The following is a 15,552-nucleotide window of genomic DNA, read 5'->3' on the forward strand; positions in this document are numbered from 1 at the left end:
TACAGTCGGATACGGATCATACAGTAGGATACGGATCCTACAGTCGGATATGGATCCTACAGTCGGATAAGGATCCTACAGTCGGATAAGGATCCTACAGTCGGATACGGATCCTACAGTCGGATACGGATCCTACAGTCGGATACATTGGGCGGCCACAGCGCATGAAAGAACTCGGAGCAACTTCATTGTCTATCGGGCAGGAACATTGTGGTGAATGATGGTCTTAGGTTTATTTCTCTTTATGCAATCATTGAAAAGAAAAGAGGGCCGAATTGTTAAGTGCTACCCAATTTATGATGCTTTTAATAGCCTTAGTGGCCCTGTCAGTGAGGGACTGGTGATGATGATTCATTCTCTACAGAGAGAACCTTGGAGGAATTTTGTTCCAGTAGAAGTTAGATTTTATATTTCATAACAATATTTTCTAATAACATGTTTAAATACTAGTGCTTTTAAGAGTTGTGTGAGGTTGTGTGTGTGTGTGTATTTTGTTGTTATGCCTGTGCTTTGATTGTTTGTTCCAAACTGGGGATGTTGGCTGATGCAAAAATAAAATAGTGTAAATAGTTACTGATGAATAGCAGTTTGATAAAAATTCAACTTGTCAAAATGTCTGAGCTTTGATTTGTTTTAGATGGTGGAAATTCCTTCTTCTGTTCCCCCTTTGTAAGTAGCGTCAGCTTAGCTCCCTGTCAGAGTTCTGCAAACTGAGAGTGATCTGACTTCCTTCCACTGCAGGTAAAATATAGCAAGATAAAATACTTTACACAACCCACTTTAAATCTAGGTATAGAAGGCAAGGCAGACATTTCCAAAATGACAAAGAGAGAGAGAGAGAAAGGGCAGAGGGGCAACCTATGGCATCTATCTAAATGTATGCTTTTTCACTCTGCTCACATTCTTGGTGTTAATTCAGAAACATTCACATTGAAGATTTCACATTGCATTTTGTGTAATTTTATTAATTTTCTTGATAAAAAGCTAAAAAAAAAAAAAAAAAATTGAAGTAACAATTAGGTGACAGGTGTGCCTGTCAAATGTTAAAATGTAACTCTTCAGTTCATATATAAAAATATGCAATCGTAAGCAGCCCACAAAATGAGAAAAAAATTCAGCTGGTACCCTGCACCAGAAATATGTGACTGAAATTCTCAATGATAGGAAAGGGGAAAAAAGGACCTGAGAGATGAGATTCAAATGTTGGTTCCCCATTAAAGCCCTTTCTGTCCTTGGCACAATGCAGTCCAGTGTTTGCTTGAGTGTTCCCTATGTTTCCTGCTCTCCTTCCACCATCTTGTCACCCTCCATCTCATCTTTTTTCAGAGGAAGGTCGGTGTTCCCTGTACCGCAGTCCAGCACTTGCAAGTTAGACAAATGTGCGAAGGAGCTCTCGTCCACTGACCCCACAGAGAGGCGATTAAACCTTCAAAGAAAAAAACAGAGGCACTTCAGCATTCTAGTTTGGGCAATTGACAGTTCAGTTTGTCAGATGCAAAAAGCAAAAATCCTATCATGCAGAAGAGAGATATAAATTGAAAGTAGGTGAAAATAAAAAATCAGGCAGAGCATTAGACAGCTGCTCATCGATCAGTGTTGTGGAACCCATCTGTGCACACATGCCTTATTCAGCTAAGGTATATGTAATTCACATATGATTTGTAATTAATACACATATAAATCTTCCACCCACTATCCCCACTGTGAAAACATCCTATGAGCACTGAACTGGCTGGGACTGAAGGTTCCCTGCTGCAGGGGGATTTGGGTCGGGGAATAGGAACAGTGGCAATGGCTGATATAAAAAAACATGAGAAGCACAACAGCTTTGAAAGGGTCAAGACCCTTAAAGCAACAAGGTTGAGGTCATAGTGACACCCAAACAGAAAATAGCCTTAAAAGCGCATGTCTGACTGCTGCTTTCAACTACAGGGGCTGTTTGTAGGAGCTTGCACTATATGGAATAAAGCAAAGCAGAAAATTAGCTGAATACACACAAGTTAGAGGACATGGAGAGATTAGATACTATATTGCAGTACTCTACTAAATGAAGCTCTGAAAGTCCAACAAAGTCAATTTTGTTTATTGGGAGCAGGCACATGGTATGCTTTTGAAAAAAAATTCTCTTGTATGAGAAAAAAGGTAATTCACTTAACAACAAAACCATTTTTGGAATGATTGAATGTGAGTTGGAAAAAAGATTCAGATTAGCTTCAATTTTAGATGGTGAAAACACAAGCTCTTAGAAATGACGGTTGCACTGAAGGTTTAAAAACATGCAAAGATTCATCCATGGGACTTTCTTTACTTCTACCATTTACAACTGTTAAATAAAACAGTGAAAATCAACACTGGACATCAAGAAAGGAGCACACAAACAAAAATAGACTTTAAATGCTAGATGTTTTTAAAGGTACCCTTATTTGGCTTTGATAATAGCCTTGCAACTTCTATAGTCTCCACCTATATTCATGAGGGCGTCACATGGTCTGATGGTTTTTAAAATCCTACAGACTGATTTTCAGGTCTTATGATAATGATAAACTGTTGTTGTTGTTTTAAATTAATTGTACTTTTTACTTTGACAGAGCAGTTATTCCAATCATTTGGGTGAGTTGTAGTGCTATTTGCTATATTCCAACACCTCCTCAGTATAATACAGCGGATGAAGTTCTAGCAGTAAACTATTATCAAGGCTCTTCCACTAACCAAAATCTATTCCAGATGATGATCTCTTGAAGGGGATTAAGATGCTGCCAATAGTGTGCAAAGCTTGTGGTAAAGCAAACAGAATCTACTTTTCAGAATTTGAGATTTGAAACATCTTTTACTTTGTTCTTTTTCAACACAATTCCAAATGTGTTATTCCATGGTTCTGGTGTAGGAAAACTTCATGAAGGAAACTTCACATGTGGCATTGGATAAGATGAAGAACTCTTCCTTTTCCCTTTTCCTCTGATGTATCCATTAGCATTTAAGTGTGTTTGATAGAGATAAAAGCACTGCATAGGCTGATTAAAGACTAAGAAATGCTGTAGGACAAAGTGTGTTGTTGGGTGAATGTGGCTGGTACTGTCAAATGTGCTTTAAGTGGTATAAATAAGTTTCAAAAAGAGGAAAACATTGCATAATAACCTCAATACCCCATTCCCATGCTTTGTGTCTGCATATGTTTTTATTTTGACTTACTTTTGCTAGGAAAAAAAGCAGTGAAGGATGGTGTCAAATGGCAGGTACAAATATATTAAGGGTAAACATCTTCTCTTACCCATAGGCAATATTCACTCTCTGATAAATAACTTTGTTTGTTGATGACAGAAACAGATTCCTGACTGTATATTGAGAGTTTTGGAGTTCATTTAGGCTGTGATCTGTGGTTTAGTTATCAGTACATCACAAATACCTCTGCTGTGACTCCAGTAAAGTGGCAGATGTGCAAAGAAACGGCCAGAAACATCCGATCTAATCTTTAATCTTTTCCCAATGGAAAAAAACACATGTAAGGAGCCACTCAGCACAGCTCTACTCAAATGCTTATCCTGTCATGCAGTCTGCTGCAGCAAGCAGTTTGTTGAAGTAGTGCAGAATTCGACAGAAAAGAGAAAAAACATTGATAAGAAGAGGTTTCTGCTCCCCTTACCGGAGGAATATGCCTTTGATATTTGGAGTGCCTTCAAAAGCTGAAGCAGAAACACTGGAGATACGATTACTTTGTAGGTAAAGGTACTCCAGAGACTCAGGCAGGTCAGAGGGTATGTGTGTCAGCTGGTTACCAGACAGGTCAAGTGTCTACAATCAAGAGAAGCATAATTGATAATTAACATAAAATGAGTTTTTTTTTTTTACTGATATCTGTAAGCTGTGCCCCATCTTTGTTAAAAAAAGATGAAGAGGGCAGATAAGATATCAACGTTGGCACTCATTCTGCTTTTGCCTCCACTTTCGCAGTTCTCTTGGTACAGGTTCCTGAAGTAAAAGTTAACTACTGTAGAGGTTATACTGAATAAAGTCTTGCTTGCAAAAATAAATGACATTCCAACTAAAACATTTTCAGCCTTAAAATGGATAGTTACAAAAGTTAAAGTACCAAAAACAGTTAATCAAATGTAGCAACCAAAAAAAAGGCAATAAGATTCCAAGCAATATGGAGTTTGCATGGTTTGTGTTATAGCATGGATTCAAGAGAACAACTAAAGTTTAGCACCACTGAACCAACTATTGCCTGTCCAAATTAGCATAGAAATCATAAGTTCAACCTTAAGTGATATGTTTTGTTGCATCTATCTGAATGTTGGACCAATCTCTAAGTGAAGGGGTAAAGTTGCTAGATGGTCAGATTTTGAGAGATAAAGGTTACACTAACTAATTAGTCCAATCTGATATGTGTCTCTCTAAGCCACTCACTGTCAGGGCACTGAGCTCCATCCAGGCTCCCTGGTAGACTGAGTTCAGTTTTAGATGGTTGTCACTCAAGATGAACTTTTGTAGCTTCTCCATGCCTGTCAGTGAGCCATCTGGTATGGAATTCAGCTGGTTATTCTTGATTTCAAGAAGTTGCAGACTGCGAGGGAGACCCTGGGGCACTGTGTGAAGGGCATTTCCCGACAGGTCAAGAATTTCCAACATGCGAAGTTTCCTGAAGGCCTCTCGATGTATCTTGGGACTGGTCAGCTTGTTGTAGCTGAGATTGAGTTCTGTCAGGGTATGCAGCAAGACCAGGTCGTTGCGGCCAATTTCGGAAATGGAGTTGTGGAGCAGCATTAGGGTCTTAGCTCGGCGAGGTAAACCTCTTGGAACACGCTCCAGTAAATTGTTGTACATGTGAAGAGTGTGTAGTTTTTTCAAACCCTATTAAAATGCAAAAGTAAAGATTCAAGAGGAGATTTCATGTTATACTGAATGTGCAAGGTGTTAACTGCCAAAAGGCAGCCGAGCATGTGATGTTTTTCAGTCTCTCATTAAAATGTTACATAACTAAGATGTCTTCATTTCTGTTATTTCTAAAAACCAAAAAATAGATATAAAGTGGAAAAGATACGTACCTGGAAAGCAGCTGGATGAATAGAACGGGAGCGGAGCTTGTTATTATGGAGGAGCAGGTATTCAAGGTTCCGTACCAAGTTAAGAGCATCTCCAGGGATGCTGTGGATATAGTTCTTCTCCAAGTGTAGCAGCATTAGACTGCGAGGCAGACCCTTAGGAACAACGCTCAGGTTGTTATTTGACAAGTCCAGACACTCCAGGCTGCTCAGTTGGCTGCAAGGACAGAAAAAGAAGAAATCAGCACTTTGATTTTATATCACATTCTACACACTTTCAGAGACCAAAAATACATGTGGAATCAAGCTGCTTTGCCTGAAAGTCTCGTTGTCCATGCCATCATTTGTGAGGAGGTTGTTCTGGAGATACAGTTCTCTGAGATTCTGCAAGTTGTCAAAGGCCCCAGCTGGAATTTTCTCCAACTTGTTAGTCTGTATCAAAAATAGCAATCCTTGTGGTATCATACTTTTCTTATTCATAATTAAATAAATGTATATATATATATGTCATCGTCTGAAAATCCAAAAGCAAACGTCATTGGAAATATACTCCTGGGTGTTATCAGATGTTATGCTTTTCAAATAGAATCAAATAAAAGGGTGCGAGACCTTCAGATGAAGGCGATAAAGACTGGAGGGGAGGTTGTTGGGGACAACCCGAAGGAAGTTGCTGGACATTGTGATGATCTCCAGGTTGTCAGAATCATTGAACATGTGATCAGGTAGCCCCGCATCAGTCAACTTGTTGTTATGAAGATACACAGACCTGGAAGTCATGACCATTAGAAACTTGTAAAACAGAAATACGACCAGAGAAAACCAGGGATAATGTACAACACAAGCACATACATTCATACCTTAGTTTTGGCTTATGACCAAATGTATATGGGAAAATCCTTGTAAGCTGATTAGCAGCAAAATCAGCACTAACCAAGGAAGGCGGTAGGACCTTTGGTGCTGAGGTGAGCTGCAATCACATTACACATTACATCATTACAAAATTGTAATTCCACTGATAGGGCTGGGAATCAAAACTCTATTCTAAATAGAAATGGATAAGAAAATAAGACCATGTAAGTTGGCTGCTATTCTGCAAATAAATATTACATATCAGTCAGGGCTTTTCTTCGTGATTACATAGGACCTGCCTGTGTGTTTATGTGCATCTACATTAATAACTAATAATTTGAAGTTTTCTAACATTTTGAGTTTGAATGTTCAAAGAAAAAAAGCTTATGTTTCTAAATAAGACATCTTTTCTTTTTAGCATTTTGAAGGTGAAACTATAAATCGGTTAGAATCTTAATCAACAACAAAAGTTGGAATCCAAACTGATCAAATTTAAAAGCTTCTCAACCGTTAGGATTCAATGATTTTTTTTCTTTTGCATTTAAGAAAATTCATCATCAGCATATGTGACATAGTACTGTCTTGTTTCAGTACGGCAAGTTAACAATGGTGTATGTACAGTATAATAAAAATATTTATCCAAGTTCAAAGAGGTACGGTAAATAAGCTAACGGGGGATGCAGGGAAACCAGTGTCCATCTGTTGTTCACTGACATTGTCAGACCATCACTTTGGTTCGGAGTTGTCTCAGAGTGGTTAAGATCTCATTCAACTGACTTACTGTCTTACCCTAAATTTGTTGGCCCTGAGATGGACTGGAAACCTGTCCATGGTATACCCTCTTTGCCCTGTTACAGTTAGGATATGTTTAATTCCTTCTGTAACCATTAAATCCAATAAATGAAACAGGATAAGATATGACGCCACCTGCCAGGAATAGGCAGGCCACCAGAAACTCACAAATCAGACAAGATATGGCATTAATCAGAGAGGTTACTCATAGGCCAATGGTGGAATAAAAAGCATATTTTGAGCTTACTAAAAGGCATATGGAAGCTGTCCCAGGCAACAAATCTAACACTTCGCACCAAACACCATCCCAACAGTGGGGTATGTTGATGGCAGTATCGTGCGGTGGGGATGTTGGGTTTTTTTCGCCTATTTCTTCTGTCTTTCACAATTACAAATCATTGCACCATCAAAATGGTGCAAAATGTGGTGTGTTGATTTAATGATACAAACCTACCCAAATCCAGTTTATTCAAAGCAGGAAAGCAACCATTTGTGAAACATGTCACACAAAGATAGGCACTGTAACTCAAGTTGCTTGAATTCAGTAAAACCTTGAAAACCAGTGATGTGACTGATCTGAAAATGACCACATGATAGAAATTTTGCCTCCAGAGCAGAAGTATTGCATAGAATATCGTGTGTCCCTTCATGGATTTGAGGTATCTTGCACTTTAGATACATCTACAGTACTGAAAACTAGTTCTTTTGCATTCTAACGAAACAGCGGAGAATATAGAAATCAGAGGAGCATTGCTGAGATTAGATGTTCATTTAGAGCTCTCTCCTTAATAACATGGTTTATGCATTAAAGCAGCATGTGTGTCTTTAAGGCTTAGTGAGCACTTCAAATCCTCTATTCTTCCTGTATACTGTTTGTCTATTCATCTACATGAAGGCACAAACAAATCTGTCCATCCTTTCTCTCTTGCCTTTTGTTTTCAAAAGGTCAGCAACAACTCAGCTTGGACCAGCTGACACAGCCATACTGGAAATGATTACGAGCATTAGCTCATACAGACTACACGAAAGGATACTACCACCTTTCTCTGCTAGCAAACACATCAGTCAGTCAGAATAGGAGAGAACAGAACATTTGTGAACAAAACAGAGAGCAAATTTGAGGTTGGCAACTTAACAAACATTTAAAAGTTGGGTGTATGACTCACCTTGTTATTTGCCAAGTATAAATAAGCCAGCTGTTCAAGCATCTCAAACCCTTCATCATCAAGGCCTGTAAGAACATATTATACTGTGAGTCAAGATAGGTTTACTATGACACAAGCCAAACCTGTCTCTACTTCTCATCAAACACAACATATTGCGATATGTTTAGATAGGGAAGAAAACAACACGGCAAAATTTTCTAGATTCTCCCTTACTCCAAGCAAAACCTTCTTTAGACCAACTCAGATTTGTGGGAAAAATACAGAAAGCAATCAGTTATCAGGATATGGTGAAGGAAAACTACATAGGGCAAGACACTTGACAAGAGGAAAAAGGTGTCTTTAGAAAGGGTTTTATGTAAATGTTCTATTTTATCTGACACTATCCTAGTTTGTAGATAAAAATTAAATTGTCAAAACATCTTTATGTTTTTCCAGGCTTGTAAATATGTTTCTTTCTACTAGCTCTGACCCTAGATTGGATAGACAAACTGTTGTAGAACCAACACTTAAGAAACCCTTTTTGGAATCCTCCCGACCAAAGAACTACAAGCCCACATCTTTGCTGCTTTTCATTTCAAATATTTTAGAAAAATAGAAGTAGCAAAGCTGTGGAGGTTGATCGGCCATGCTTGCCATTTTTTTTCGAACATCAATTTGAGATTGCAAGTTAATTTTTTCCTTAACCTGAGATGACAAGAATTGTTTTTTTCATGACAATGGGTAACTTATTTCATTTTCTCCAAATAACAGGGCTAGTCTTCTTGGGATAATGGGTTAATGTTATTTGTTCATTCTGTCTTGTTTTTCAGTTTTACAAATGAAAATGATATATTTACAAATACATATATTTGTAAAAACCAACACACAAGTTAAAAAAAGGAAATTTGTATTTGTGGATAGCAAAACACGTGTGCAACTCAAGGCATATTTGTAGATCACCCTCTGTGCATTTGCATTTATTTTTAAGCCCATAAACATTGCGACGAGAGGGCACGTCGAAAAAATTGTTCTCAAAAAATGCTCAATACTACAAATGAGTTTGTGAAAAATATTATATTCAATGCATTATGTAAAAAAAATGTTTTCAATTCAATTCAGTTTATTTATAAAGCGCCAAATTACAACAAATGTCATCTCAAGACACTTCAATAACATAGTCCAATTCAAGCCAATTGGAGTTCAGTTCATTGTAATCATAATTAATAATCCAAATCATTCATACAGAGCCAATTCAAAAACTATTTCCTAGCTAAGGAAACCAACAGATTGCACCGAAACTTGTCTTCAGTGCAAAAGAGAAACGACTCCCTTTTAACAGGAAGAAACCTCTGGCAGAACCAGAACCAGGAAGGGTGGCCATCTGCCTCCACCAGCTGGGGTTAGAGAAGACAGAAAAGAGGGGACAACAAACACTGTAACACCATTCAAAGGATACCTGTTGGAACAGGGAAACACGAGTTAATGACCACAATAATGTCACATGTACATAATATCATTTGAGAAATTAAACGGGGGAAAAAGAGAGTAAAGTGAGGAAAGGAACTTTTTTACAGTGAAAATGAAGTAATAGCTCATGCTAGAACACAGTAAAGCCTTAAGAATGCAAAGAGGAGAAAATAGCTACCTCCAAATTTCATACCTTGGGTTCATTGAAGCATGTTTTATTGTGGTTGACTTAATTGTGTACTCAATATGTTCATAAGGACATGAGATTTGTGAATACATATTTGAGTTAGGGCACATTGGGCCTCATGCAAGAACCGTTCGTACGCACAGATTTGTTCTTAAATTGTGGATACGAACGATTTAAGAGAATTTGCGCATTCACCAATCTTTTCGTATTTACGTTTTCTTTCAGATACGAACAGAATTTACGAGTGAATCCAGACCTGTCGTAGGAGTTTCCTAAAATAGTCCGCTGTTATTCCAATCAAGTTTGCTTGACTAATGGATTGTATAGTTAATTACTTTAAAGCAAACATAAATAAATATATACATTATACCCCATAATGATGCTGAAATTATTCTGTTTGACTTAAATTATGCACTAATTGAAGGTTAATCTGACTCTGTATATAACAAAGTCAATGGGAAGCGTAACCAGCGGCTGACTTGCTACTTTTGGATGCCTTAGCGCGTCAGGCTCTTGGAAGAGAGCGTGTGTTCAGAGACTGTGTAGATATCCTGCTGAGACAGACAAATGGCTGATATCACGATTTAGTTTATCAAGGACTGTGCTGCTGCAAATATGCAGCTTGCTAGAGTCACAACTCCAGAGAGAAACGCGCCGATCAAACCCAATTTCACCACACGTCCAGGTCCTCACCACCCTTGGATTTTTGACCACTGGAACCTTTCAGAGAGAGATTGATGTCGTGCGCTCCCCTTGGTCATCAAAACTCTCATCAGTTTATCACCCATAATACATCAAATTCTCATACACCGCTGTCCAACAAGTACAAATTAAGAAGGACTTTCATGCCTTGGCTGGACTGCCAAACATAATCGGAGCAATAGACTGCACACATATACGCATCAAGTAGTAGTGCCGGTACTTCCAGTTAGAGAACGCTTCCTTTGAACTTCCCTGGCTCGTCGCCATTGTCGCTGTCTTGTGTGTGTTTAGTAGTAGTAGTCAGCGCGTGCAGTGAGACAGCGTGAGCAGGTTATTCGCCCACACAGCCAATCATCATCGCATTTGCAACAGTGTCATCATCCCCACCCCTGCTCTCTCCAGGCAGCGTGCAGCTGATGTGTAGCCAAAAGCCTACAACCAAATTGTAGTAACGCGCCACTTTATATTCTCAGTAACGATAGCGGCGTTGTAACGATGGGAAAAGTAATTCATTAGATTACTCCGTTACTGGAAAAATAATGCCGTTAGTAACGCCGTTATACTTAAACGCCGTTACTCCCAACACTGCCTGGGAAGCATCTGACATTGGGCAAAATGCTGGTTGGTGTTGTAGATGGCAGAATAAAGTATTTTACATGTTGGAACTATATTCTGAAATTGCTCCACAGTTTATGGACACAGTTTTTTGCCAATTGCTGAACTTCTTCTGCCAATCTTTACTTCAGAGGGACCACTTTAAGGTGCTGCTTTTATGTCATACTACTGAACTGTTCTCACTTAACCCAAGGGGTTGCGACATGTTCCTCCAGATGTTTCTTTTCAGTACCACTTATTTTTCCATGATTTTGTTGCTCCAAAACAGAATCAGACTCTGTACTGAAGCACACACACACCAAACAGCCTGGTGGCAGAGAAGCTACTGCTCAAACTTAATTGCTCGTTTTTTTTTTTAGGAAATAATACTGGAAACATCATTGCAATGTGCTTTCCCTGTGAGTTTCAAGTTCCTGCTTGGTGTTTATATTGGGTTACTGTTTACCATCTGTGGTGAGCCAGTTGTTCTGAAGGTTGAGAGTCTCAAGCTGATGCAGATGGGAAATGTGCTCCACTCTTATTTCCTTGATCTTGTTGTTCTAGTGTCAGAAAACAAAACATACAGTAAATACAAGGGCAAACTAGAGTTCTGCACCTAAACATCTGAGCAAAAATGACAAAATACGCATGACTAATCCTGTTTCTGTTTTTCCTGTCAGTTTTTTTCTGAAAGACCTGAAGAGAGAGTTGCCGGGTTTTATTAGACAGCTCTTCAGGAAACTCTGTGAGGTCGACTCCTGCACAGTCCACAGCCCCCTCTGCTGTACATCTGCATTCCAATGGACAGTCGATTGATTCTTCCTCCTCCTCTTCCTTTGGTGCGAGAGGAGTCTGGCAATGCACCAGCACCCAGGCCAAGAGCAGTACGCTTAGTGCCTGAAGGATGAAATGGTTTGGAAAATCCATGTCCACTGCTGGGCCGTCCTGCTGCACAATCACATAGATTATTAATAGGGATGGGAATCCAAAACCGGTTCTTGTTGAGAACGGCTTCTCAGTGTTTCAATTCCTTGGAATCGTTTGCCAATTTTGCAAACGATTTCCTTATCGATTCCAGTGGGTGCGAATGACGTCACCACGCACGATGCGTAGCTTACACAAGCCACACAACGTACGTGGCGAGTCTAGTGCAGCCAGCAGTCAACAGTAAACATGGCGCCCAAGCGGTACAACCCCTCGAAAGTTTGGTCACACTTCACTAAAAAAGACGACAACAGGGCAACTTGCAGTACTTGCAAAGTGTATATTTCATCAATGGGAAGAAATACTACCGACATGCAGAAACATTTGCGCACACAGCATGAAACAACTATTAATGAATGTCGCGTTTTCGATCTGCTCCGGACTAACATTAGTGAATCTCAACCCAGCAGCACGTTAGCATGTCCTCGGCTAACACTGCAGGTAACTAACTAACTAACAAACTCTGCCTCTCATGTTTATGCCATTTGCCTCATTGTAAAACCTGCTGTTAGTAACGGTTACAGCAATACTATGTAACTTCTCAAAAAGCCCATTATGGAGCTCCCCCTACAGGCTTGGAGGTAATGTACGGTTACACTGTCGTAAATACAACACCCTTTCGCTTTCACGTTTCACGTTTGTTGACGAACCGGCGAGGAGTCAGAAGATGCAAGCTATGTCGACCGAGAAGGTAAGAGTAATCAAATGTACCTGGGAGCGTGAGAGGGGTCTATTTGTTTTTACGGTAGGTTTGCCAGAATGCAAGTCGAAGTACTTCCGCTCAGCTCCCGGGCCGCTCCAGCAAAGTTACATAGCGCAGTTTTTCCAACTCAGACCCCCGAAGGGCATAGGAGACAGGCCAATCGTAATATTAAAACTCATTCTAGCCGCACAATTTTTTTCAAGCTGTTATTTTAAGGTAGGAATGTTACATAGTATTGCTTTAACATTAAATGAATGCCTTCTCATGCATTACATTTAGATGACCATCACGAGAGACAGAGTCTCACTGGCTCAGAGCCAGAGGCTGGCAGTACTACCTCCAGTTCACGGCTACCTCTAGCTTCTCTTTCCACCGAAGCAGGGAGGAGTAAAATGACCCAGGCCAAGATAGACCAATGTCACAGAGCATTGACTAAGTTTGTGGTAAAAGGCTTGCACCCATTTGCCACAGTAGCTGCCCCTGAATTTCAGTAGATGAATGTGTTCAATTGTATGCTAAGTCAGAGCATGTCAAAGTTGCATGTTTTCCTCTAAGTTAACCAGATGTTTCACTTAGTCATTCTTTCCCATTATATATTTTCTAGGGAGGTGACAAAAATTCTCAACCCAGAGTACAAAGCCATGGTTTTGTACAGAGCCTACAGAGCCTGAATTACTGAGAAACAAGACCAGTGTGTGCCTATAACTTGATTAGGCCATGCTAATGTCAGCATACTAACATTCTTAGAAAAATCATTCCAACTGTGCAGCAACCTTGAGTACATTTTTTAAGGTCCACCAAAAAGAAAATGCTGTTTAGGTGCAATTACATTAACTGGTTAACAGTTGATAAACAAGAAGGTGGTGGTAAGGGCTAGGTTACACACAGAGTATAAGACTTAGTAATTGTTAACTGGAAACAACACCTCAAAGAAGAGGACATAAACTACCGTAAATCATAAACTAAACTAGCCAATTTGGCTATATATTTGAGAGGAAATGAGGTCTTCTGGATTAGGTCCTTGAGGATTATACAGTATCTGAGTTAGTCATTTAGAAGTGGAAACAGTTGGTTGTTCATATGATCAGTCGTGTACCGTATAAGTTACATGGTCACAATGTCAGAATTCCCATATCCACCTCCATGCATTCACTTCTTTTTCAAAGCAAGCCTAAAAGTGTTTTGTAGAATTGTGGGAATTAATGGCAATGTCAACATTTTGATGTCTTGCTGACTAACTCATTAGAGCAAAAAAGTAATCCATAGACACATTTCTGTATAACTTTGTTAAAGATGTTTGCATAGTGAGACAACAATGTCAATGTCGTGCTGAGAATCCTTTGGGTCATGAGTATATCATATACTTCTAATTTTGAAAACATAAATAAATCATTTTCATCATTTATTTACTCAGAGCAGAGCTTATGTACAAATTATAATACTGAGTTCTCTATTCAGTTAGAAATAAAAATAAATCAAAGGAAGATGACTTAGGGAAACACCATTCCTTGAATGAATTCCACAGGATGTTGAACAGTTTGTCAGCACAGTGCACTATATCTGCTTACTGAAACGTCATGTAAAGCTTGAGGATAACTGCATCTTTTAAAATCAGATCTTTTCAACCCACCACCACAGAATTATCCCTGCAGTTTCTTTTCTTACTGGTTCAGAGAGAAAACAAAAAGATCACAATTTTTTTGCACCAGGGTACCAACATCAGAACGCTGGCCATGGGTCTGAAACTTTAGTCCTCACCAACTGCAAAGACTCATTTGAAAAATAACATCTTTCATGATTGCTGTATGTTTTGATTCAAACCATTTCACATGCAAACATTCACAAAAATCCATCATTTTTTGGGTGTCAAAATTTCAGATATAGAGATAAAAATTGTGCAGCCTTTTCAAAACTCAAGGTCGTCAGCCTTTATTTCAGGCTTATGTTTTGGTGAGGCAAGGGAAAAGGCTCTAACAATGTTAATAGAGATACTCCTTAAGCACTCAGAGCACATCTCAAGGCAAACATCTAAAAGCCATCCGTCAAAAAAGTCCATTTTGCTTGTCATGGCACAAGAATTACTAGAAATACTGTGGTAAGCATGCACTCAGGAGACATCCACAGAATACATACATCCACAGCAGAAGCACTTATTGTACAATGACAGCCTAATGAAAACACAGCATACGGGGTCAGAGCCAAGTTTAAAGCCATCTCTAAGTCAACAACACTCTCATATTAGGTCATAATGTAAATGGAAATAATCTTTATGGGCAGAGCTGCTGTACATTTTAAAAGGCATTGTCCTGATTTTCATGCTCTTTCTCAGCAGAGCTGAAGTTGTGAGCGGCTTTACTGCACTATTCAACAAACTGGATTGTCTGAAAAGCACGTCAGAATAGTCATGCATGGATGAATGATGCTAACATTTAACACACAGCTTAAGCTTCATATAACAAAATAGCCACCCATAAACTATGCGGCAGTAAAAGGTTTGCAAAAGAGAAAATTCTGCTCTACTGCTGTACTTTACCCCCTCACAGCAACATTAGCTGAAAAGCGGTGAAGTCTGACGTCCAGTCCGAACGCAGGCTGTCCCGTAACAGGCGAGGAGTCCCACAGCCACACCAGAAACCCTCCAGATGTGAGAGGGAAGGTTAAGGGGAAGAAAGGCACTCAAGAGTGAAAAGGAAGGGAGTGATTGGAGAGTCCGCTTTAACCTGACTGAGAGCCAAAAAACAAATTCCTTCCTCATTTCTGTCATTTTCCCCCAGAGCTGTGTATTTTTCTCCTCAGTGCAGGTTCTCTGGCCACTTTAATTGTGACAAATATGTTTAGTTGTTGTGTCGATACATTTTTACTCAGAAACTGAAAGGGGGGAATGAGTATTCCATAAATGAATTTTAAAAGTGGAATAGCAGCCTACCACAACAGGGGCGACAGGATATGATCTAATATCTCATGTGATTACGAACTGTACTTTGTTTCAACCAGCCCACTTCCCATTAGAGACAAGTGTGTGAAGCTCTGCAGTTACTACGATGCATTTGCACATTTAGTCCAACAACAACTGTGGGGACTTTTCTGATG

General features: G+C 39.3%; 1 protein-coding gene across 3 annotated transcripts; it reads right to left on the reverse strand.

Moving 5' to 3' along the window:
- Positions 1-15,113, reverse strand: podn (podocan). Of its 3 annotated transcripts, none has more exons than XM_075484993.1 (11): positions 14,996-15,113; positions 11,472-11,720; positions 11,242-11,335; positions 7,847-7,911; positions 5,897-6,006; positions 5,649-5,805; positions 5,356-5,471; positions 5,043-5,256; positions 4,405-4,848; positions 3,641-3,789; positions 1-1,426 (listed from the first exon to the last, which is right to left on the reverse strand). In XM_075484993.1, the coding sequence occupies exons 2-11, from the start codon at positions 11,700-11,702 to the stop codon at positions 1,270-1,272; spliced, it is 1,737 nt and encodes a 578-aa protein (XP_075341108.1). In that variant the 5' UTR covers positions 11,703-11,720; positions 14,996-15,113; the 3' UTR covers positions 1-1,269. The 3 variants fall into 3 exon arrangements, with proteins under 3 accessions (XP_075341108.1, XP_075341107.1, XP_075341106.1); XM_075484992.1 differs by having other exon boundaries at positions 11,472-11,723; XM_075484991.1 differs by having other exon boundaries at positions 11,472-15,113.
- Between the last annotated feature and the right edge of the window lie 439 nt (positions 15,114-15,552).

The sequence above is a fragment of the Odontesthes bonariensis genome, chromosome 15, assembly GCF_027942865.1.
Source record: "Odontesthes bonariensis isolate fOdoBon6 chromosome 15, fOdoBon6.hap1, whole genome shotgun sequence".
Taxonomy (NCBI): domain Eukaryota; kingdom Metazoa; phylum Chordata; class Actinopteri; order Atheriniformes; family Atherinopsidae; genus Odontesthes; species Odontesthes bonariensis.

Coding starts and splice junctions, on each gene's coding strand:
- podn (XM_075484993.1), bottom strand. CDS start 11,702: ATGGATTTTCCAAACCATTTCATCCTTCAGGCACTAAGCGTACTGCTC. Junction 5,257..5,355: donor ATGGACAACGAGACTTTCAG/GCAAAGCAGCTT, acceptor CTGTCCTTGCAG/CCAACTGAGCAGCCTGGAGT. Junction 3,790..4,404: donor TGGAGCTCAGTGCCCTGACA/GTGAGTGGCTTA, acceptor TCTTGATTGTAG/ACACTTGACCTGTCTGGTAA.